This window comes from Loxodonta africana, chromosome 1 (genome assembly GCF_030014295.1).
Source record: "Loxodonta africana isolate mLoxAfr1 chromosome 1, mLoxAfr1.hap2, whole genome shotgun sequence".
Lineage (NCBI taxonomy): Eukaryota > Metazoa > Chordata > Mammalia > Proboscidea > Elephantidae > Loxodonta > Loxodonta africana.
The window spans coordinates 235,929,426-235,956,391 of NC_087342.1; the positions used below are offsets into that span (position 1 = coordinate 235,929,426).

General features: G+C 39.9%; 1 protein-coding gene across 1 annotated transcript in view; it reads right to left on the minus strand.

Annotated features, from left to right (window-relative positions):
* Nucleotides 1-26,966, minus strand: part of PDE10A (phosphodiesterase 10A) — a 114,167-nt gene that overhangs the window by 73,520 nt on the left and 13,681 nt on the right. The window contains exons 4-7 of the mRNA XM_023559358.2: nucleotides 24,517-24,672; nucleotides 22,593-22,643; nucleotides 21,114-21,172; nucleotides 18,742-18,793 (exon numbers count right to left, since the gene is read on the minus strand). Of these exons, the coding sequence (XP_023415126.2) occupies nucleotides 18,742-18,793; nucleotides 21,114-21,172; nucleotides 22,593-22,643; nucleotides 24,517-24,672 (318 nt within the window). The remainder of the gene's footprint in view (nucleotides 1-18,741; nucleotides 18,794-21,113; nucleotides 21,173-22,592; nucleotides 22,644-24,516; nucleotides 24,673-26,966) is intronic.

A 26,966-nucleotide genomic window follows, 5' to 3' on the forward strand; every position in this document is an offset into this window, starting at 1 on the left:
ATGCAGCCAGAGCTGCCCATCATGAACTGGGTGTTGTCTGACCCACAGAGTCATAAATTTGGCCGTGCACAGCAGCACTCCATCATCAAATGAAAGAAGTATATACAAGATTGGGCTTGAGCAGGACCTGAGGGTGCAAGTAAGTTACATGAGGAAAAGACCCAAATCCCCATGGTTCACACTCCTTGCTACATTAGTTTCTCTCTTCTAGCCTGCACCTAATGGCTTCATAGGGAGTATGCAACAAACAGATGACTAGAGAAGAAAAAAACTGGGCCTGGATGAAGGAAAAAAAAAAAAAAAAAAAGGGTTCTCTGCAATATACAGGCACCACTCAAAAGTGGACAGCACAGCACTGCAGCCCCTTTCTGGGACCTCCCTGAAGGACAATGGTGAACAGAAATCCTCCCAGTTGGCAGAACTTCGAGCAGTGCACCAGGCTGTTCATTTTGCTTGGAAGGAGAAATGATCAGATGTGAGATTATATACTGATCCATGGGCTGTGGCCAATGGTTTGGCAAGACGGTCAGGGACTTGGAACGAATATGGTTGGAAAATTGGTGACAAGGAGGTATGAGGAAGAGGTATGTGGATACATCTGTCTGAATAGGCAAAAAAAAAAAAAAAAGTAATGATATTTGGGTCCCATGTGATTGCTCTTGAAAGAATGACCTCAGCAGAGGAGGATTTTAATAATGAAATGAATAGGATGACCCAATATGTAGATATTCGTCAGCCTCTTTCCCCATCTACTCCTATCATTGCCCAAAGGACTCATTAAAAAAGCGGCCATGGTGGCAGAGATGAAGGTTATGCATAGGCTCAGCAACTTGGAATTCCACTCACTAAGGCCAACTTAGCTATAGTCACTTCAGAGTTTCCAATCTGCCAGCAGTTGAGACCAACACTGAGTCCTTGATATGGCATCATCCCTCAGGGTGATCAGCCAGCAACCTGGTGGCAGGTTGATTACACTGGACCACTTCCATCATGAAAAGGGCAGTGCTTTGTTCTTACTTGGACAGACACTTAACTCTGGATAAATTACAGAATTGTTTTTCCTGCACACAGTGCTTCTGCCAAAACTATCATTTGTGGACTTACAGAATGCCTTATCCACCATCATGGTATCCCACATAACATTGCCTCAGATCAAGGAAATCATTTCACAACAAATGGGCCTGTGCTCATGGAATCCACTGGTCTTGCCATGTTCCCCATCATCCTGAAGCAGCTGGCTTGACAAAACAATGGAATGGCCTTTAAAGAATCAATTACTAGCTAGATCATAATACCTTGCAGGGCAGGGGCAATGTTCACCAGGAGGCTATATGTGCTCTAAGTCAACATCCAATACATGGTACTGTTTCTCCTATAGCCAGGATTCATGCGTCCAGGAATAACGGGGTAGAAATGGAAGTGGCACCACTCACTATTACCTTTAGTGATCCACTAGCAAAATTTTTGCTTACTGTCCCCATGACTCTATGCTCTGCCAGTCTAGAGTTCCAAAGAAAGGAATGTTTCCATCAGGAGACACAGCAATGATTCAGCCACTGTGGGCTTCCCATACCCCTGAATCAACAGGCAAAGAAGAGGGTTACTATACTGGCTGGTGTGACTGATTCTGATTGCCGAGGGGAAGTTGGACTATTATTATACAATGGCAGTAGGAAGAGTATGTCTGTAATACAGGAGATCCCTTAGGAAGCCTGTTAGAACTTGCAAGCCCTATGATTAAAGCCAGTGGGAGAGGTGGGGCCAAGACGGCAGAATAGTCACGCACTTCCTGTGTTCCCTCTTACAACAAAGACCCAAAAAACAAGTGAATCGATTATATATGACAGTCTAGGAGCTCTGAACATCAAAGACAAAGTTGAGGGGTTGAACTGAGCAGCAGGGGAAATGAGGGACAGTTCAGAAGCAGCAAAGAAGTACCAGAGGTGAGTTAGCCAGCACCCTGCAGGTGGGATTGGCTGGCACACATGGGCTGAGTCAAGCAGTAGCACTTGGGATACATTTTACCACGTTGGGAGAGACTGGGCAGTGGAGAGTCTGCACGAGCCTCTGCAACCAGAAGGAAATGGCGCTGGATCTGAGAATGTTAAGTGCAAGAGTCTAACCTATCACACAAGATCAAAGTGACCCTTTGCCATCTGGTACTTTAGTAGTGGAGACTTGTCTCTTTTCCCCTCACCTATCCCCACCCTGCTCTGCTCTGGTGCCAGTCGGGCAGTGTTGAGTGGTTTCCATGCCCCCTAAGCCAGAAGTGGGACCTGTCATATCCGAGCCAGTCTCCTGGCTTTGGGGAGGGAACAAACAAAGAAAGAAACTACCAACTCCCCTAAGCTGGGTGCTCAAGACTAACCATACCCAAACCAGTCTCCTGATTTTAGAAAATCACTACACCTGCTAAGTCAGGAACTCAGGACAGGCACTGCCTGTTTGCCTAAGCACAGGCATAAGGGGTTCATGGACTTTGAGTACCTTTCACCCCTGCCTAGGCCTGTGTGGGCCCATTCAACAGCATAGGCCCTCATTAATATAGTACAACAGGGAATGTATCTGAAACGTATTTTCAACAGCAACACCTAAGTGGGAGTGTCAAATTCCTGACATTTGACACTGTCCTTCCCATTACACTGGGTCCTTACCCACCAAGATCAGGGGCTGGAGGACTGGCAGTTCCACCCACTCCACCTAGCCAACCAAGACAGGGGTCTGAGATTAAGTGGTGCCTTCCAGTCCTTACAGCCAACAGCACTGGGTACCCAAAGTCCAGCTGTAAAACCTACCCACCTACGGGCTCTAGGGGACAAAGATATGTCTTCCACCTACGTACACTCAGGGGCAGCCATCAGCCACCTACCTTGCTCAGCACATAACTCCCTACTGCAGCCAGACACCTGTGCCTGCTCCTATCAGCCCTAAGTAGCCTTGGATGCCTGGGACAGCAAGTGAGAGCCTGCACCATGCACTTTGTAACTGATGACCTAGACACCTGAGCTGAATCCACACAAGAAACGTAAACAGACTCCTGAGTTCACAGATCTAGTAGCAGCTCTAACCACCTGGTGACACAATGTGGCAGCTTCAAAGACACCAGTAACCGAAGTGGCTCACATGCCCAGCCTATTTGGGCATATCATAACAAAACAAAACAAAAGCTAGGATACAGTAAGCAAACATACAATAAATAAATACAGTAACTTATTGATGCGTTGGAGACAACAGTCAGTATCAAATCACATAAAGAGGCAGATCAGTATGGCCAGCAAGCAGCTCAAACAAAGAACCAGGAAACCTCCCAGAGGAAGAGAGTTTCTTAGAATTATCGAGATAGAACTCAAATGATTAATATACAGATCTCTTAAGGAGATCAGTAAGGAGATCAGGCAAAACTCAGACCAAACCAAGGAACACACAGACAAAGCCATAGAGGAATTCAGGAAAGCTATACAAGATAAAAATGACAAATTTAACAGGCTGCTTGAATCCCTAGAGAGACAGCAAACAGAAATCCAAAAGATTAACAATAAAATTTCAGAATTAGACAACTCAATAGAAAGTCACAGGAACAGAATTGAGGCAAAGGAAGTCAGACTAGTGAGACTGAAATAAAGTACTTGACACCAATTTATTTGAGGAAAAATCAGATAAAATAATTTAAAAAATGAAGAAATCCTAAGAATTATGTGGGACTCTATCAAGAGGAATAACCTACAAGTGATTGGAGTACCAGAACAGGGGTAGAATAACAGAAAATACAGAGCATTGTTAAAGATTTGCTGGCAGAAAACTTCCCTGATATCATGAAAGATGAGAAGATATCTATCCAAAAAGCTCAACAAACCCCATACAGGGTAGATACCAAAAGAAAGTCACCGAGACATAATCAAACTTGCCAAAACCAATGATAAGGAGAGAATTCCAAGAGTGGCTAGAGATAAAGAAAAACGTACCTACAAAAGAGAGTCAACAAGATTTTGAACGGGAGCCAAGATGGCGGACTAGGCAGACGCTATCTCGGATCCCTCTTACAACAAAGACATGGAAAAACAAGTGACTCGATCACATACATAACAATCTACGAACCCTGAACAACAAACACAGATTTAGAGACGGAGAACGAACTAATACGGGGAAGCAGCGATTGTTTCCAGAGCCTGGAGCCAGCGTACCAGTCAGGTACGGCACAAGCACAGAGAGCTGCTCCACCCCCCTGAACTAACCCTGGGAGGGGGACCAGCCGGTTCCCCGGGCGGCGTGGGACGCAGCCGGTAGGAGAAGTCCCTGGGAGGCAGTGACTGGTCTTGGAGCAGGAAGAGCAGCGTCCCAGCCGGAGAACCGTTCCGCCAGGATTTGGACTGGACGCAGGCGGCTTCATTAACATCTGAATAGCCTGAGCCAGAGGGAGAACTCTGATAGGGATCGGACTGCATTTTTTTTTTAGCGGATTTTCTGGAAAAACTAGTTTCCCAGTGATGGCTCGGAGACAACAATGCATATCAAACCACTTAAAGAAGCAGACCATGACAGCTTCTCCAACCCCCCAAACAAAAGAATCAAAATCTTTCCCAAATGAAGATACAATCCTGGAATTATCAGATACAGAATATAAAAAACTAATTTACAGAATGCTTAAAGATATCACAAATGAAATTAGGATAACTGCAGAAAAAGCCAAGGAACACACTGATAAAACTGTTGAAGAACTCAAAAAAATTATTCAAGAATGTAGTGAAAAAATTAATAAGTTGCAAGAATCCATAGAGAGACAACATGTAGAAATCCAAAAGATTAACAATAAAATTACAGAATTAGACAACGCAATAGGAAGTCAGAGAGGCAGACTCGAGCAATTAGAATGCAGACTGGGACATCTGGAGGACCAGGGAATCAACACCAACATAGCTGAAAAAAAATCAGATAAAAGAATTAAAAAAAATGAAGAAACCCTAAGAATTATGTGGGACTCTATCAAGAAGGATAACCTGCGGGTGATTGGAGTCCCAGAACAGGGAGGGGAGACAGAAAACACAGAGAAAATAGTTGAAGAACTCCTGACAGAAAACTTCCCCGACATCATGAAAGACGAAAGGATATCTATCCAAGATGCTCATCGAACCCCATTTAAGATTGATCCAAAAAGAAAAACACCAAGACATATTGTCATCAAACTCACCAAAACCAAAGATAAACAGAAAATTTTAAAAGCAGCCAGGGAGAAAAGAAAGGTTTCCTTCAAGGGAGAATCAATAAGAATAAGTTCAGACTACTCAGCAGAAACCATGCAGGCAAGAAGGGAATGGGATGACATATACAGAACACTGAAGGAGAAAAACTGCCAGCCAAGGATCATATATCCAGCAAAACTCTCTCTGAAATATGAAGGCGAAATTAAGATATTTACAGACAAACACAAGTTTAGAGAATTTACAAAAACCAAACCAAAGCTACAAGAAATACTAAAGGATATTGTTTGGTCAGAGAACCAATAATATCAGATATCAGCACAACACAAGGTCACAAAACAGAACGTCCTGATATCAACTCAAATAGGGAAATCACAAAAACAAACAAATTAAGATTAATTAAAAAAAAAATACACATAACAGGGAATCATGGAAGTCAATAGGTAAAAGATCACAATAATCAAAAAGAGGGACTAAATACAGGAGGCATTGAACTGCCATATGGAGAGTGATACAAGGCGATATAGAACAATACAAGTTAGGTTTTTACTTAGGAAAATAGGGGTAAATAATAAGGTAACCACAAAAAGGTATAACAACTCTATAACTCAAGATAAAAGCCAAGAAAAACGTAACGACTCAACTAACATAAAGTCAAACACTATGAAAATGAGGATCTCACAATTTACTAAGAAAAACGCCTCAGCACAAAAAAGTATGTGGAAAAATGAAATTGTCAACAACACACATAAAAAGGCATCAAAATGACAGCACTAAAAACTTATTTATCTATAATTACCCTGAATGTAAATGGACTAAATGCACCAATAAAGAGACAGAGAGTCACAGACTGGATAAAGAAACACAATCCATCTATATGCTGCCTACAAGAGACACACCTTAGACTTAGAGACACAAACAAACTAAAACTCAAAGGATGGAAAAAAAGTGTATCAAGCAAACAATACGCAAAAAAGAAGAGGAGTAGCAATATTAATTTCTGACAAAATAGACTTTAGACTTAAATCCGCCACAAAGGATAAAGAAGGACACTATATAATGATAAAAGGGACAATTGATCAGGAAGACATAACCATATTAAATATTTATGCACCCAATGACAGGGCTGCAAGATACATAAATCAAATTTTAACAGAATTGAAAAGCGAGATAGATACCTCCACAATTATAGTAGGAGACTTCAACACACCACTTTCGGAGAAGGACAGGACATCCAGTAAGAAGCTCAACAGAGACACGGAAGATCTAATTACAACAATCAACCAACTTGACCTCATTGACTTATACAGAACTCTCCACCCAACTGCTGCAAAATATACTTTTTTTTCTAGCACACATGGAACATTCTCTAGAATAGACCACATATTAGGTCATAAAACAAACCTTTGCAGAGTCCAAAACATCGAAATATTACAAAGCATCTTCTCAGACCACAAGGCAATAAAACTAGAGATCAATAACAGGAAAACTAGGGAAAAGAAATCAAACACTTGGAAAATGAACAATGCCCTCCTTAAAAAAGACTGGGTTATAGAAGACATCAAGGAGGGAATAAGGAAATTCATAGAAAGCAATGAGAATGAAAATACTTCCTATCAAAACCTCTGGGACACAGCAAAAGCAGTGCTCAGAGGCCAATTTATATCGATAAATGCACACATACAAAAAGAAGAAAGAGCCAAAATCAGAGAACTGTCCCTACAACTTGAACAAATAGAAAGTGAGCAACAAAAGAATCCATCAGGCTCCAGAAGAAAACAAATAATAAAAATTAGAGCTGAACTAAATGAATTAGAGAACAGAAAAACAATTGAAAGAATTAACAAAGCCAAGAGCTGGTTCTTTGAAAAAATTAACAAAATTGATAAACCATTGGCTAGACTGACTAAAGAAATACAGGAAAGGAAACAAATAACCCGAATAAGAAACGAGAAGGACCACATCACAACAGAACCGAATGAAATTAAAAGAATCATTTCAGATTATTATGAAAAATTGTACTCTAACAAATTTGAAAACCTAGGAGAAATGGATGAATTGCTGGAAAAACACTACCTACCTAAACTAACACATTCAGAAGTAGAACAACTAAATAGACCCATAACAAAAAAAGAGATTGAAACAGTAATCAAAAAACTCCCAACAAAAAAAAGCCCTGGCCCGGACGGCTTCACTGCAGAGTTCTACCAAACTTTCAGAAAAGAGTTAACACCACTACTTCTGAAGGTATTCCAAAGCATAGAAAATGACGGAATACTACCCAACTCATTCTATGAAGCCACCATCTCCCTGATACCAAAACCAGGTAAAGACATTACAAAAAAAGAAAATTATAGACCTATATCCCTCATGAACATAGATGCAAAAATCCTCAACAAAATTCTAGCCAATAGAATCCAACAACACATCAAAAAAATAATTCACCATGATCAAGTGGGATTTATACCAGGTATGCAAGGCTGGTTTAATATCAGAAAAACCATTAATGTAGTCCATCACATAAATAAAACAAAAGACAAAAACCACATGATCTTATCAATAGATGCAGAAAAGGCGTTTGACAAAGTCCAACACCCATTTATGATAAAAACTCTTACCAAAATAGGAATTGAAGGAAAATTCCTCAACATAATAAAGGGCATCTATGCAAAGCCAACAGCCAATATCACTCTAAATGGAGAGAACCTGAAAGCATTTCCCTTGAGAACGGGAACCAGACAAGGATGCCCTTTATCACCGCTCTTATTCAACATCGTGCTGGAAGTCCTAGCCAGGGCAATTAGGCTAGACAAAGAAATAAAAGGTATCCGGATGGGCAAGGAAGAAGTAAAGTTATCACTATTTGCAGATGACATGATTATATACACAGAAAACCCTAAGGAATCCTGCAGAAAACTACTGAAACTAATAGAAGAGTTTGGCAGAGTCTCAGGTTATAAAATAAACATACAAAAATCACTTGGATTCCTCTACATCAACAAAAAGAGCACCGAAGAGGAAATAACCAAATCAATACCATTCACAGTAGCCCCCAAGAAGATAAGATACTTAGGAATAAATCTTACCAAGGATGTAAAAGACCTATACAAACAAAACTACAAAGCTCTACTACAAGAAATTCAAAAGGACACACTTAAGTGGAAAAACATACCCTGCTCATGGATAGGAAGACTTAACATAGTAAAAATGTCTATTCTACCAAAAGCCATCTATACATTTAACGCACTTCCGATCCAAATTCCAATGTCATATTTTAAGGGGATAGAGAAACAAATCACCAATTTCATACGGAAGGGAAAGAAGCCCCGGATAAGCAAAGCACTACTGAAAAAGAAGAAGAAAGTGGGAGGCCTCACTTAACTTCAGAACCTATTATACAGCCACAGTAGTCAAAACAGCCTGGTACTGGTACAACAACAGGCACATAGACCAATGGAACAGAATTGAGAACCCAGACATAGATCCATCCACGTATGAGCAGCTGATATTTGACAAAGGACCAGTGTCAATTAATTGGGGAAAAGATAGCCTTTTTAACAAATGGTGCTGGCATAACTGGATATCCATTTGCAAAAAAATGAAACAGGACCCATACCTCACACCATGCACAAAAACTAACTCCAAGTGGATCAAAGACCTAAACATAAAGACTAAAACGATAAAGATCATGGAAGAAAAAATTGGGACAACCCTAGGAGCCCTAATACAGGGCATAAACAGAATACAGAACATTACCAAAAATGATGAAGAGAAACCCGATAACTGGGAGCTCCTAAAAATCAAACACCTATGCTCATCTAAAGACTTCACCAAAAGAGTAAAAAGACCACCTACAGATTGGGAAAGAATTTTCAGCTATGACATCTCCGACCAGCGCCTGATCTCTAAAATCTACATGATTCTGTCAAAACTCAACCACAAAAAGACAAGCAACCCAATCAAGAAGTGGGCAAAGGATATGAACACGCATTTCACTAAAGAAGATATTCAGGCAGCCAACAGATACATGAGAAAATGCTCTCGATCATTAGCCATTAGAGAAATGCAAATTAAAACTACGATGAGATTTCATCTCACACCAGCAAGGCTGGCATTAATCCAAAAAACACAAAATAATAAATGTTGGAGAGGCTGCGGAGAGATTGGAACTCTTATACACTGCTGGTGGGAATGTAAAATGGTACAACCACATTGGAAATCTATCTGGCGTTATCTTAAACAGTTAGATATAGAACTACCATACAACCCAGAAATCCCACTCCTGGGAATATACCCTAGAGATACAAGAGCCTTCATACAAACAGATATATGCACACCCATGTTTATTGCAGCTCTGTTTACAATAGCAAAAAGTTGGAAGCAACCAAGGTGTCCATCAACGGATGAATGGGTAAATAAATTGTGGTATATTCACACAATGGAATACTACGCATCGATAAAGAACAGTGATGAATCTGTGAAACATTTCATAACATGGAGGAACCTGGAAGGCATTATGCTGAGTGAAATTAGTCAGAGGCAAAAGGACAAATATTGTATAAGACCACTATTATAAAATCTTGAGAAATAGTAAACCTGAGAAGAACACATACTTTTGTGGTTACGAGAGGGGGAGGGAGGGAGGGTGGGAGAGGGTTTTTTATTGATTAATCAGTAGATAAGAACTGCTTTAGGTGAAGGGAAAGACAACACTCAATACATGGAAGGTCAGCTCAATTGGACTGGACCAAAAGCAAAGAAGTTTCCGGGATAAAATGAATGCTTCAAAGGTCAGCGGAGCAAGCGCGGGGGTCTGGGGAACATGGTTTGTGGGGACTTCTAAGTCAATTGGCAAAATAATTCTATTATGAAATCATTCTGCATCCCACTTTGAAATGTGGCGTCTGGGGTCTTAAATGCTAACAAGCTGCCATCTAAGATGCATCAATTGGTCTCAACCCACCTGGAGCAAAGGAAAATGAAGAACACCAAGGCCACACGACAACTAAGAGCCCAAGAGACAGAAAGGGCCACATGAACCAGAGACCTACATCATCCTGAGACCAGAAGAACTAGTTGGTGCCCGGCCACAATCGATGACTGCCCTGACAGGGAGCACAGCAGAGGACCCCTGAGGGAGCAGGAGATCAGTGGGATACAGACCCCAAATTCTCATAAAAAGACCAAACTTAATGGTCTGACTGAGACTAGAGGAATCCCGGCGGCCATGCTCCCCAGACCTTCTGTTGGCACAGGACAGGAACCATCCCCGAAGACAACTCATCAGACATGAAAGGGACTGGTCAGCGGGTGGGAGAGAGACGCTGATGAAGAGTGAGCTAATTATATCAGGTGGACACTTGAGATTGTGTTGGCAACTCTTGTCTGGAGGGGGGATGGGAGGATAGAGAGAGAGGGAAGCCGGCAAAATTGTCAAGAAAGGAGAGACTGAAAGGGCTGACTCAAGAGGGGGAGAGCAAGTGGGAGTAGGGAGTGAGATGTATGTAAACATATATGTGACAGACTGATTGGATTTGTAAACGTTCACTTGAAGCTTAATAAAAGTTATTAAAAAAAAAAAAAGAGAGTCAACAAGTCTAAACTCTGATTACTCAGCAGAAAATATGCAGGCAAGATGGCAATAAGATAACATATATAAAGCCTTGAAGGAAAAAAAAAAAAAAAAAAAAAAAACCTGCCAGCCAAGAATTACATATCCAGCAAAAGTGTCTCTCAAATATGAAGGCAAAATTAGGGCATTTCCAGATAAATAGAAGTTAAGAGAATTTGTAAAAACCAAACAAAAATTACAAGAAATACTAAAGGGAGTACCTTGGCTAGAGAACCAACAATATCATATAACAACACAAGACTAGAACACAGGACAGACCAACCAGATATCAACCCAGATAGAAAAGTCACAAAAATAAATTAAAGATAAAACACTGATAATAGGGAAACAGAGACATGAACATGTATAAGATGAAAACATTAAAATCAAAAAGAGGGACTAAATAGTGTAGTCATAGTACTTTCATATGGAGAGGAAGATAAGGCAATACCAAGAAGTAAAACATTTGTTTAAACTTAGGAAAATAGAGGTAAATTTTAAGGTAACCACACACACAAAAAAAAACCCACAAAGGAAACTAACCAATCTACACATCAAAATAAAAACAAAGAAAAACGTAAAGACTCAGCAAATAAAAAATCAACAAGAATGAAAAAGATGAAAAGAAAATACAGAAAGAAAAGCGACTCACCACAGAAAATTAACTAGGACAAAGAAGCCGTCAACACCGCAAAAAAAAATTCAAAATGTCAGCACTAAACTCATACATATCAATAATTACACTGAATGTAAATGGACTAAATGCAACAATAAAGAGACAGAGAGAGGCAGAATGGATTGAAAAAAAAAATAAAACACAATCCATGTATATGCTGCCTACAAGAGACCCACCTTAGACTCAAACACAAACAAACTAAAACCCAAAGAATGGAAAAAAATACTTCAAGCAAAAACAACAACAACAACAAAAGAGCAGGAGTGGCAATATTAATCTCTGACAAAATAGACAAAGTAAAACCTATCACAAAGCATTAAAGTATCCATACACTGGGAGGACATAACCATAATAAATATATACACACCCAATGACAGGGCTCCAAAATACATAAAACAAATTCTAACAGCACTGAAAAGAGAAAGAGACAGCTCCACAATAGTAGTAGAAAACTTCAACACGCCACTTTCGGTGAAGGACGGAACATCTAGAAAGCAGCTCAATACAGACACCAAAACCCACTGCCGTTGAGTTAATTCCGACTCATACCGACCCTATAGAACAGAGTAGAACTGCACCATAGAGTTTCCAAGGACTGCCTGGCAGAATTGAACTGCCAACCTCTTGGTTAGCAGCCGTAGCACTTAACCACTACGCCATCAGGGTTTCCCATTAAAGACACGGAAGATCTAAATGCCACAATCAACCAACTTGACCTCATAGACATATACAGAACACTTCACCCAACAGCAGCCAAGTATACTTTCTTTTCCAATGCACATGAGATGTTCTCTAAAATAGACCACAAATTAGGTAATAAGCCTTAACAGAAACCAAAACATTGAAATATAACAAAGCATCATCTCTGATCATAAAGCCATAAAACTAGAAATCAGTAACAGAAAAAGCAGGGAAAGAAATCAAACACTTGGAAAGTGAACAATACCCTGCTCAAAAACGACGGGGTTATAGGTGAAATTAAGGATGGAATAAAGAAATTCATAGAATCCAATGAGAATGAAAACACTTCCTATCAGAACCTTTGGGACACACCAAAAGCAGTGCTCAGAGGTCAATTTACAGCAATAAATGCACACATCCAAAAAGAAGAAAGGGCCAAAACCAAAGAATTATCCCAACCAAGTGGGACCCATACCAGGTATGCAGGGAAGGTTCAACATTAGAAAAATAATATAATCCATTACATAAATAAAACAAAAGACAAGAACCACAGGATCTTATCAATTGATGCAGAAAAGGCATTTGACAGTCCAACACCCATTCATGATAAAAACTCTCAGCAAAATAGGAACAGAAGGAAAATTCCTGAACATTATAAAGGGCACTTATACAAAGCCAATAGCCAACATCATCCTAAATAGGGGGAGACTGAAACCATTCCCCTTGAGAACAGGAACCAGACAAGGATGCCCTTTATCACCACTCTTATTCAATGTTATGCTGGAGGTCCCAGCCAGAGTTATTAGGCTAGACAAAGAAATAAAGGGCATCCAAATTGGCAAAGAAGAAGTAAAAGTATCTCTGTTTGCAGATGACACGATCTTATACACAGAAAAACCTAAAGAATCCTCAAGAAAACTACTGAAACTAATAGAAGAGTTTAGCAGAGTAACAGGATACAAGATAAACATACATAAATCATTTGGATTCCTTTATGCCAACAAAAAGAACATCGAGGAGGAAATCACCAAATTGATACCATTTACAATACCCCTAAGAAGGTAAAATACTTAGGAATAAATCTAACCAGAGATGTAAAAGACCTATACAAAGAAAACTATAAGACACTACTGCAAGAAACCAAAAGAGACATACATAAGTGGAAAAACATACCTTGCTCGTGGATAGGCAGACTCAATATTGTAAAAATGTCTATTCTGCCCAAAGCGACCTATAGATACAATGCAATCCTGATCCAAATACCCGTGACATTTTTTAATGAGATGGAGAAACAAATCACCAACTTCATTTGGAAGGGAAAGAGGCCCCAGATAAGTAAAGCATTACTGAAAAAGAAGAACAAAGTGGTAGGCCTCACACTGTCTGATTTTAGAATACATTATAGCACCACAGTAGTCAAAAACTGGTACAACAGATGCACAGACCAATGGAACAGAATTGAGAATACAGACATAAACCCATCCACATACAAGCAGCTGATGTGTGATGAAGGCCCAAAGTCTGTTAAATGGGGAAAAGACAGTCTCTTTAACAAACGGTGCTGGCATAACTGGATATCCACCTGCAAAAAAAAATGAAACAAGACCCATACCTCACACCATGCACAAAAACCAACTCAAAATGGATCCAAGACCTAAATATAAAATCTAAAATGATAAAAATCATGGAAGAAAAAATAGGGACAACACTAGGAGTCCTAATACATGATACACACAGTATAAAAAACATTACTAGAAATGTACCAACACCAGAGGAGAAATTAGATAAATGAGAGCTCCTAAAAGTCAAACACCTATGCTCAACCAAAGACTTCACCAAAGGAGTAAAAAGATTACCTACAGATTGGGAAAAAGTTTTAGCTATGACATTTCCGATCAACATCTGATCTCTAAAATCTATATGATACTGCAAAAACTCAACAACAAAAAGACAAATAACCCGGTTAGAAAATGGGCAAAGGATATGAACAGACACTTCATTAAAGAAGATATTCAGGCAGCTAACAGATACATGAGGAAATGCTCATGATCATTAGCCATTAGAGAAATGCAAATCAAAATTACAATGAGATTCCATCTCTCTCCAACAAGACTGGCGTTAATCCAAAAAAACACAAAATAATAAATGTTGGAAAGGTTGTGGAGAGACTACAACACTTATACACTGCTGGTGGGAATGTAAAATGTTACAACTACTTTGGAAATCGATTTGGTGCTTCTTTAAAAGGCTAGAAATAGAACTACCATACGATCCAACAACCCCACGCCTTGGAATATATCCTAGAGAAATAAGAGCCTTTACATGAACAGATATATGCACACCCATGTTTACTGAAGCACTGTTTACAATAGCAAAAACATGGAAGCAACCAAGGTGCCTATCAACGGATGAATGGATAAATAAATATGGTATGTTCACACAATGGAATATTATGCATCGATAAAGAACAATGATGAATCTGTGAAACATTTCATAACATGGAGGAACCTGGAAGGCATTAGGCTGAGTGAAACTAGTCAGTTGCAAAAGGACAAATACTGTATGAGACCACTATTATAAGAACTCAAGAAATAATTCAAACAGAGAAGAAAATATTCTTTGATGGTTACTAGATGGTGAAGGGAGGTAGGGAGGGAGAGGGGGATTCACTAATTAGATGGTAGACAAGAACTAATTTAGGTGAAGGGAAAGAGAACACGCAATATAGGAGAGGTCCGAACAACTGGACTAGATGAAAAGCTAAGAAGTTTCCTGAATAAACTGAATGCTTCGAAGCCCAGCGTAGCAGAAGCAGGGGTTTGGGGACCATGGTTTCAGGAGATACCTATGTCAATTGGCATAATAAAATCTATTAAGAAAACATTCTGCATCCTATTTTGGAGAGTGGCATCTGGGGTCTTAAATGCTAGCAAGTGGCCATCTAAGATACGTCGGCTGGTCTCAGCCTACTTGGAGCAAAGGAGAATGAAGAACACCAAAGACACAAGGAAATTATGAGCCCAAGAGAGAGAACGGGCCACATAAATCAGAGACTACATCAGCCTGAAACCAGAAGAACTAGATGGTGCTCGGCTACAACCGATGACTGCCCTGACAGGGAACAAAACAGAGAATCCCTGATGGAGCAGAACAGTGGGATGGAGACCTCAAACTCTTGTTAAAAAAAAAAAAAAGCCAGACTTAATGGTCTGAATGAGACTAGAAGGACTTCGGAGGTCATGGTCCCCAGACTTCCTGTTAGCCCAAGACTGGAACCATTGCTGAAGCCAACTCTTCAGACAGGGATTGGACTGGACTATAAGGAAATGATACTGGTGAGGAGTGAGCTTCTTGGCTCAAGTAGACGCATGAGTCCATGTGGGTATCTCCTGTCTGGAGGGGAGAAGAGAAGGCGGGGCGGGGGGGGCAGAAGCTGGCTGAATGGACACAGGGAATACAGGGTGGAGAGGAGTGTGCTGTCTCATTAGGGGGAGAGCAGCTAGGAGTACACAGCCAGGTTCGTACAAATTTTTGTATGAGAGACCGACTTTATTTGTAAAACTTTCACTTAAAGCACAATTTAGAAAAAAAGAAAACAGTAAACGGACAGCAGAGTAACAAAAAGATAGAAGATGAATAGAAGACAAATGGTAACCGCCAGATGTGAATGCAGCTACGCAAACAATAAATGAGAATGGATTAAACAATCCAATCAAAAGGCAGTGATTGTCAGAATAGAAAAAGAAATACAACTATATGCCATTTACAGAAGACACACTTTAGATTAAAAGATAGAAACAAGTTAAAAGTAAAAGGACAAAAAAAGATACACTGCACAAATATCAACCATAAGAAAACTAGTTATTCTAATATCAGACAAAACTGACTTTAAAACAAAAACAAAAATTTACTGGATGTTGTGGGTTGAATTATATCCCCCCGAAAAGATATGATCAAGTCCTAACCTCAAGTAGATGTAAATGTGACCTTATTTGGAAATAAGGTCTTTGCAAATATAATCAAATTAAGATGATGCCATACTGGATTAGAGTGGCCCCTAACACATTTACACAACTACGGCTGCTAACCAAGAGGTCGGCAGTTCAAATCCTCCAGGCGCTCCTTGGAAATTCTACGTGGCAGTTCTACTCTGCTATAGGGTCGCTTTGAGTCGGAATCGACTCGACGGCAGTGGGTTTTTCGGTTTTAACACGTTTACCGGTGTTCTTCTAAGTCGAGGAAAATATAGACACAGATGCAGAGGGAAGGTGGCCACGCAAGATGCAGGCAGAGATTAAAATTATGCTACCACAGGTCATAACTCCATAATTTGGAAACAACTATCAGGAACCATGACAAGTGGGAAAAGCAAGGAAGAATTCTTTCCTAGAACCTTCAGAGAGACCTTAATTTTGGAGTTCTAAGCCCAGAACTGTGAGAGAGTAAATTTCTGCTGTTTAAAGTCACCTAGTTGTGGTACTTTGTTATACCAGTACTAGTAAACATATCCTAGAGATAAAGAAGCTTAATTTATAATGATAAAAGGGCCCATCCATCAGGAAGATATAAAAGTTATAAGCATATATTCACCAAACAACAGAGCACCAAACACATGAAGCAAAACTTGAGACATGTAGGGAGAAACTTACAACAATATAGTTGGAGACTTCAGTAACAAAGAACTCTTACAACTTGACAATAAAAAGATAAATAACCTAATTTTAAAAATGGACAAAGGATAGGAGGAGACATACTACAAAAGAAGATATACGAATAGCCAATATACACATGAAAATATATCCAACATCATTAGTCACTCAGGACATGCAAGTTCAGGCTGCAACGAGGAACCACTTCACACCCAGTAGGATGGCTATAATCAAAAAGTCAGATAATAACCAGTATTGGTGAGGATCTGAAGCAAATGCACCACCAGTGGGAATACGAGATGGGGCAGCCACTGCAGACACCAGATCGGTGGTTCCTGAAAAGGTGAGTCACAGAGGAACCACGTGACCCAGCAGTTCTAGGTATACGGCCAACAGAACTGAAAACAGGTATTCAAACAAACACTTGTGCACAGATATTCATAGTAGCACTATTTTCATATATAAAAGGTGGAAACAACCCAATTGTCCATCAGCTGGTGAATGGATAAACACAAGGTTGTATACCCATGCAATTGGATATTATTTGGCAGTAAAACGGAATGAAGTACCGATGTGTGCTATAACCCAAATGAACCTGGAAACACGCCAAGTGAAATAAGCCAGATGTAAAAGTCCACATATTATGTGATTCCTTTTACATGAAATGTCTAGAGTAACCAAATTCATAGAGACAGAAAGTAGATTAATGGCGGCTTTTTTTTTTTTTTTTTTTTAGGGCTGGGGAGGACGGAGGGCTGGGTGAGGTGACAGCTAAAGGGTATGGGAGCTTTTCTTTGCAGTCATGAAAATGTTCTAAAATTGGCTGCTGAGGGTTCCCGACACTTGTGAATGTACTAAAAACCATCGAATTGTATACATTTTAAATGGATGAATTGTGTGGTACATGAATTATATCTTAATAAAGCTGTTAAAAAGATATTAATAATGCAAACATTAGTCAATAAGGGCTTCCTGTATCCTAACACACGCTCTTTGTCGGTCCATATTTAATCTTTTTATTTTTATATTCTTAATACTTTTCTCTGCTTTCCAAATTCTTTTTATGTTATCATAAGCAGAGAAGATTTATTTTTTAAGGTACAAACAATTAATCTGTTTTTTGCCCAAATAAAAGCATCCAGATAACTAATGAAGAATTAAGTGCTGGAATTAATAGCTCCTCATGTTACTCTCTAATTCCCTGAGCACTGTTTTCCTGTCTCTACAAGACACTGAACACACTTGTCCGCCATGATGTCAGAGAGAAATCTAACAGGTGAGGAAAGCTCAGTTCATAGAGGATAGCTGTATTTTGAGATGGACCACGAAAATGGGAAAGAGAGAGATTATTTATTAAAATACACGATGGGGCACAAGCAGTACCAAGAGAGTCTGGCCATCCCTGGGGCACAGATGTGACTTGACTAATGGGGCCTCTTTTTCCATGGCGTCCCACCACAGCACTGAAGCAGTAAAGTAATGTGAAATGTTACGCTACCTTCTATGGCTTCAGCCTAAAGTGCCAGGTAGCCTTCAAGGAGAGAGGAATGATTGAGACTAAATAAAACTGAATAGAATGAACTTGAAGATTAGAGAGAATCAGTTAGGAATCACTAAAACAGCCTATACGCAATAGGTATTTCAGAGAATTAAGAAAAAAAAAAAACTAAGTGCATTTTCAAAGTATATCTCTCTCCCCCCACTAAATAAAGACTGAGATTTAAAAAAATATATTACTGAAATACCCTCCCAAAATAATAGAAATGACAAATACATCAAGTTGGTGCTTCCAGATCACTGAGTACCACCTTTTCACAATATTTAAAAGAGTTTGTGAGTCTAATAAAATAAAATAAACTGATACAGCATATACTGAGACCACAGATCCAGGGTTAGATAAAATCATTTTCCAAACAAAAGGCAACCTACCATTATGTGTTCAAGTAGAGAATCTATTGCGACTATGTTATCAAAATATGTTCTGGAAAAAAAGGAAAAAGAGATATAAAACCTGTAAGTAATCTTATTTAGGTCACAGTACATATTAGACTTTGAATGTGTTTGCTAGTTTTGTTAACATTTTAATGAAACACACACATGTATACATCAGGTTGCCATCAAGTCAATGCTGACTCATGGCAACCCCATGTGTGTCAGAGTAGAACTGTGCTCCATAGGGTTTTCAGTGGCTGATTTTTCAAAAGTAGATGGCCAGATCCTTCTTCTGAGGGGCCTCTGGGTGGGCTGCAACCTCCAACCTTTTGGTTAGCAGCCTGTCTGCACCACCCAGAGGCTATTCCCTCTCCCTCTCCTTCTCTCTATATATACACTTTGTCCTTTTGTGGAAACAGTCACTAATATTACTTTAAACAGATAAATGAAACTTTGTCATTGGTCATACTATAATAACTCCAATTCCAGAAGACTCATTAAGTAATTATTATATCAGTAACTACCAATGTGGAGAGCTTGTATCATTTACCCAAACTATGAAGGAATAAAACAAGGTTGATTATACCTAATATTTTCATTAATAGCTTTGATCTGAAATAAAAATATTTAAATTTGCTAAATCTCATCAACGTGGTTAAAATGTAAATTATCACTGAAAAATGGAGCCATCTTAACATTGAGGAAACAATGTTGACAAACAATTGAGAAAACAATGCAATACGAGTAACCATAAGGATTTAATGACTATACACAAGTAAAATACATATTCATTTTTATAAATGGCAAATAAATGTATTGGAGATATATGACACATGTATTAAAATGTAAATCCGATAGATAACTCGGCGGGCAGGCTTTTGGGAAAAACGTCCGCAAGCACTCTTCACACGGGCTCTAGTGCGCAGTGCCCGCGGTGTAGGTTCATGGAAATGGAGCAGTGTCTTCACGAGTGAGGGCTTAGAGTAACGAGGAGTGCCTCTCGCTGAGGAGGGGAGTCATTCAGCTTGGAAACACTGAGTGGGAGCACACTTCATTGCACTGTACACTGGGGATGCACTGCAAGGAAGATGGTGAGGTGAGTGGACTTCCTACCGGGAGAAAACAGGAGGGAAGCAATGTGAAGCGTCACATAAGATACGGAATTAGACGCCGGAAGCCTTGCAAATCCTCAAGCGCCTCAGCGAGAGAATGTGCACCTTCCTCCCTTCTGTTACGTCGAAGAAATGTTATCACCTGTCCCAGAGACTCTACGCTCACTTCTGTTTGAAAGAAGATACTCGATGACATGATTGAAAGAGTATGTTTTCAGTCCCATATCTCTTTAATTCTGTATTTCAAAAATCAGGTGTAATACGAACTAGGAAATTCAGACACACTAGTCACGGAGCTCACAACACTTTTTGGTGTATGAATTACCAGGGGCCGCCCTAATGACAGGTGAGAGACACAGGTCACAGTGGGTGCTGGGGGCGGTGGACAGACACGTACATCACCCCTTCAGTAAACAAGGAGGGTATGACCCTGCAGTCACCATATCCTGGGCATTTGTTAGATTCGAACAATTAACTAGATGGTTCACATACACAGACGGTCTCCCTTGCAGCAAGCAAAGCAATGTGAACCTGGTCTTTAGTAAATATCTGTGACTGCTGCCACTGCTAGCCTCAGAAAGTTTCCTTTGTCAAACTTCAGGGAAATGGAACATTTTCTGGGATGTGATAACTGAGCCACTGTACACAGGAAAATTAAAACAACAGTTTTGATTATAATATGTTTAAATGTGCTGAGGGACAGTGAAAAAGAAGAAGACCCTCAACAAGAAGCACTGACACAGTGGCTGTAACAATGGGCTCAGGCATAACGACAATCGTGAGGATGGTGCAGGGCCGGGCAGTGTTTCCTTCTGTTGTACACAGGGTCGCTGTGAGTCGACAGCACCCAACGACAACAAATGTGCTGATATTTGTAGAAAATGCCACCGAGGACATTTTAGAAATTAATACCTGAGAACATCTCTCCCTTTAGGGCTGCCAGTTATCTCCTAAAAAATAGAAATACCTAGTGTCTTTAATACGTTCTAAGTGAGCCTGTTCAGAGAACAGACATCGAGCGGCAGATGACGATCCTCGCACATGCATCCGTAACCCTGCACTTGGGAAGTGAACGCGGGTGGGAACGTAACCCTACAGTCCACAGTAGGAGCGTCAGTTCCTAACACACCTCTTCTACATGAAGACTGATCTGTGGATACTGGCCACAGTAGAGAGAAATCTGTCACTGTCACGGCCTGCACTTAATTTAAGCCATGGATCAATAGAACTAGGGCATTCCTAGAAATGAACACTTACTTTGATACGTCGAGGAGAAAGTCGTTCAACTCAGTCTGTTTGGCAAGACCTCTGCATACCTGACATAGAAAACAACGGTTGTTAATTCTCAGTGGTTTCAGCCTAGTTAAGAATAAAATTCCAGGATTCTATGTGCCTTATTTATTTTAAAAGGCCGAATAAAATCATCTGATTTATAATCTGAGAATAATAAAAACTGCAATTAAATGAGATAACAAATACAAAGGGCTAAGCACTGTTCTAAGCCCTTTGTATTTATTATCTCATTTAATTGCCACAGCACACTACGAGTTCGGCATTACATTTTATAAATAAATAAAGAAGTTTGGAGCCTTGCTCATATTCCAGAGTTAAGAGGTCTGGAACCTTGCTCATATTCCAGAGTTAATAAGTGGTACAGCCAGAATTAAGGAGCCCTGGTGCTGCAGTAGTTAAAGTGCTCAGGCCCAGCCAAAAGGTCAACAGTTCAAACCCACCGGCTGCTCCAAGGGAAAAACGTGGCAGTCTGCTTCCATAAAGACTACAGCCTTGGAAACCCTATGGGGCAGTTCTACGCTTTCTTATAGGGTCACTATGAGTCAGAATCCACTTGATGGCATCGAGTTTGGTTTGTTTTAGAGACAGAATTAAGATCCAAGCAGTCTACCTCTACAGTCGAACACTAATACTACTTTAAACTACACTTTAAAAACTGTACGTGGGCATGTATTCCGCCACACTTGGCATCGCCACGTCCAGTGACAGCGTTGCAAATCATACCGTTATTCTATGATTCTAGTTTTCTTCCTATAATATAGTTGCTCATCAACCCAAGTTTGCTGAAATGAAAGCAGAAAAGCAAAACAACAAAAAATAAAACGAGAGGGGAAAAGCGGCACTGCAGCTGCCGTGTTTCTGAATGAACCTTTTACGTTCACAGGGCAGAGGCTACAGGCCACCTCCTCTGTGAATGCAAATGCGTAGCTGGAGACCGAGAAGAGCAAGGTGTCTCTTCTCCTCCTCCCTTCCCTGCCTCCAAAGGGAGCTACAGGGCTATCGGGTCTCTGCACCCCCAGCAGGGGCCTCCTTGAGCTCTGTGATTTTATGTCAACGGATACAAACGGCAACTTAAGGCAAAGGAAAAGTCGAGGGGCTTGGTGATCATGTCCTCAAGAAAACCGGGTATCTTGCAGACTGACAGTTTAGTGGAGCTTTAATTCAGGAAACGGAATGGTAGAAATATTAAAGCAGTTCCCACTAGGAGACTGTTCCTGGCCTTTCAGTGAAAAACAAATACCATAATAGGACTGATACACAAAAACATTGCAAGAAACTTAAGGCAGGAGGGGAGTAAATAAATAAATATAATTTTTAAAAAATAATAAAATATTATAATGTCCAAAACTGAGGCTTTAGGTTACTTGTTAGCCTCAGCCCCCACGCTGCCCCTTAAAGGGCTCCTCTCTAAGCAAGCCCTGTGAAAACGTCGCCAAGACGCACCTGCACCTGGTGTATTGCTACTGACGCCCAGGCTAGGTTTGCTGTTGCAACCTAGAAAACAAAAGGTATGAAATTAGTTTTTCGTCGTCTCATGTAGACATCCCAGCAAAGGACTTCTGCGTAAATGCATATGAAGAATTTTCTTGAGGTCACTGGATATTTTGCCAGATACAAAGCACCAAACATTTACAAGGTTTGTCTTTTGTATTTCTCCCTCTTATATACTTCAGTTTCATGCTCTCCTGTTCTTCTTAATTTTGAAGAAGGAAGATAACTTAATTGTTAAGAGAAAAATTACATTTTAAGGTAAAATGATAATTTTTTCAGTTTAATAAAAATACCACTAAAAAGTCCTGTAATGATCACTTTAAAATGATGAAATGTTGCTAAAAAGAAAATTTTTTGTATATATATATATATATATATGTTAGCTGACAAGAACTCAGATTACTAGTTATTCTACTTCTCTGAATAACCATTCATTTAACAAATATTTAAGGTGTCATGGTGGTGCAGTGGTTAAGTGCTCAGCTGTTAACAGAAAGGTTGACGGTTTGAACCCACCAGCTGCTCTGCGGGAGAAAGATGTGACAGTCTGCTTCCGTAAGAGTTTACAGACCCTGAAACTCCATGATGCAGTTCTACTCTGTCCTATAGGGCCGCTAGGAGTCAGAATTGACTTGATGGCAAAGGTTTGGGTTTTTTTATTTTTGTTTTTCCGGTTTAGCAAATATTTACTGGGTGTCTACCCTGTAGCAGGCTCTATTCTAGGTGCTAGAGTCACAGCAGGCAGCAGCAACAACAAAAATAAAACGGGTTACAGGGTGCTGTGGGGAAGAGAGAAAGACAGTAGAGAAAATGCAGAGTAAAACGCGTAGTGTAACAGAGGTGCCAGGTGCTACAGAGAAAAACAAAGCAGGGCAGAGGGACCGGGAGCGCTGGGCAGTGTTCAGGGAAGGCCTGGCTGACAAGCTGATGTCTGAGGGAACCCTGGAAGGAGGTGGCTGGTGGGGCATTGCCAGCATAGGGAGGAACAGGTGCCCAGGATCTGAACACCAGCCTGCAGCCTGGTTCCAAGAGTCCAGGGTGGCTGGAGGGAGTGAGAGAGGGGAGAGGAGCAACGGGTGAGGTCAGCCAGGTATGCGGTCAGGGTGGTAGGGCACCGCATGGACTTGGCCTACACTGCTTGTGACAGACAGACTATTTTAGGGTTTGGTCCTACTACTAATTTTCTGTACATGGACAGGAAGAAAGTGAAAAAAAAAAAAATTGGAGCTAACAAGGAGTCTGAGGCTCTTTCAGGTTTTGCTTTATCCTAAAGCCTCAGAGAACTGTTGTCCTAATTGTTGTTGTTGTTGTCGTGTGCCATCAAGTTGACCCCGACTCACAGTGACCCTACAGGACAGAGTAGAGCTGCCTCATAGGGTTTCCAAGGAACAGCTGGTGGATTCAAACTGCCAACCTTTTGGTTAGCAGCCTGAGCTCTTAACCACTTCATACTACACCTAATACCATGAGCCAACTCTGACTCAGTGACTAGCGAATGCACTCACGGTTTTCCTAGTTTATTTGACCCTGGAACCTTTTCAGGGCACACTCTAGGAAGGTGACTTTTCAGGAAACATTTAAAGACAACCAGGATGTGAAAAGTCCCCAGAGTCATCCCACGATTTTATCTGGTTCACAAGGTGGCATACTTTTATTGTTACACTAGGCTCTTAGCAAGAAAAATGATTGTATTTCTAATTTAACTAATATTTTCTCTATAAAACTGTAAAACAAAAGTTGTAAAATCATTAGTATTAGCATTAAAACACTATTAAGCAAACTGTGATTTTCAGTATTCATTTAATGATGTTAAGCAGCACCTTCAAATGAGATAGGTAGAACTAAAAATCCTAACCAGCAATTCTGAAGACCTCACCTCCTGATGACTGAGACAGAAGGCTTCCTTGCCCCAGTGCCTATACAGCTCAAGAATACCAATCAGATCTCCAATTGCAGTGACGATTGGCAAACAAAGAACAGACTGGATTCGCGTCCCCGACTCCAGTCCAGTACCTCTTGGAAATCGTTCATCCTGAAAAACAAAAGAGGAAAAGATATAAATTCAGTTAGAGAAATGGAATCATTGTGTTGTGGTTCTGACTTAATATCAGAAACTACCCAATACTTGTAATCAATAATATATAATCCTTTTCCTAAGGAAAACCAAATGATGGCCGTCACAAGTTTTAAGAAAATGTCTGTCTTTAGCAACATCTTATCTCAATACTGCTTTGTCTTATTCTAATACTGCTTCAATGCTTCTTTATTTTCGTACACAAAAAATTGAATGAATGAATGAACAACTATGTTAATTTCAAGCAATGATAACAGAAGTAATTAGAATGGCTAAAATTCATTCTTCACTTTCCACGTGCCAGAACTGTGCTTGGGGTTTCACAGGTATAACGTCACCAATGAATATGACGCCAAATGTAAATACCAGATGAAGGAAATTATATATAAAATATAGTTCCTCTGTTTTTAAGGTTAGAATGACATGAAAGCATATGTTAGTAACGTTCATTCTAAGTGAAACTCAAAGGCACACATTAAGTATTCAAATCATCCAATAATTATGATTTATCATAAAAGTAAAACTGGTTATTGGCTTTTGGCTTAATAATTTTCTACCTTCCCCAAATCACTCAAAGTATAGTAGAACAGAATGGATTAAGACCAAGTCAACCCTATTTAAATTCTGCTGTTTGTAGGATGCTGTTAGAAGTGCATAGGAACTTTAGACGAATCAAGAATAATATAAATCTATACTTGGGATTTACAGATTTTTGAAAGCTTGCATATATAATAGAACATTTTCAAATGGCAACTTACACAGCACCTACTTTTAGCATCTACTTTTAACAACTTTTTTTTCTTTTTAAATAGTTACTTGATTTCTTCAAGGTAATGCAGATAACTAGTGGCAAAATCAAAGTTGAAATTCTGATTTCATGCCCCTAATTCACTGCTTTTTCAGAGAAAATTCATTACACCTAAGTATTTGTACACTTACCACTTTTAAGGTCTATGCTTCATTTAGTAAAATTTAATTACAATGCCGTCATATAGCACAGCAGACTGCATTAAAACCCACTGCCATTGAGTGGATTGTGATCCTATAGGACAGAGTAGAACTGCTCCATAGGGTTTCCAAGGTTGTAATCTTTACAGAAACAGACTGCCACATCCTTCTCTCACGGTGCAGGAGATGGTTTTGAACCGCTGACCTTCAGGTTAGCAGCCAAGAACTAACCACTGCACTACCAGGGCTTCTTGAAGACTGCATTAGGGCTCCAAATTTTCATATCTCCCTCCACCCACACCCTTTGTTAATTTCCTCCGACACTGACTTTGAGCTTGATATGTGGTTTGCTCTGGTCAATGGGAGAGTCACAATCAGGTATGCATGTCTCCACTTTCTGTTTTGGACCCCTGCTGCCATGATGAGGACATGGCAGGCCAGTCTTACTGGAAGTATGTGGAGAGCTGATCCCCCCAACATCAGCATATGAGCTCAGACAGCTAGTAATCCCCTGTCGGGTGCTTGGGAAGCCCAGCTGATGGGCCCAAAAGAGCAGAAGGGCCCAGTGCATGGACTCTAACAAGAAAGGGTAGTTGTATTACACCATGGATATTGGGATGGTTTGGCACAGAGCAATAGCTAACTCATTCATATATATCCTGCCAGGATACGAAACACTTAACATACTGGCATATATTGAAATAACAACTACTCAAATCTAGTTCTTAGTGGGAATATAATTTATGTTTAGTTGGGTATAAAAAATTAGTTTAAATATATATTCATTTACTGATCTGTATCTTGAGTATATCCCACCTGAATTTAGAGGTCATCTTAAGAAAAGATTTGAAGCATTGAACACTAGTGATCAAGGACCAGACAAGCTGTGGAAGGACATCATACATGAAAAAAACAAAAGGCCATTAAAAAGACAGGAAAGAAAGAAAAGACGAAAATGGATGTCAGAAGAGACTCTGAAAGTTGCTCTTGAACATCAAGTAGCTAAAGCAAAAGGAAGAAATGATGAAGTAAACAAGCTGAACAGAATTTCAAAGGGTGGCCGAGGAAGACAAAGTAATGTGCAAAGACCTGGAATTAGAAAACCAAAAGGGAAGAACACACTTGGCACTTCTCAAGCTGAAAGAACTGAAGAAAAAATTCAATCCTCGAGTTGCAATATTGAAGGATTCTATGGGCAAAATTCCCATAGAATCTACTGGGTTTATGGGCAAAATGTTGAATGATGCAGGAAGCATCAAAACAAGATGGAAAGAATACACAGAGTCACTATATCAAAAAGAATT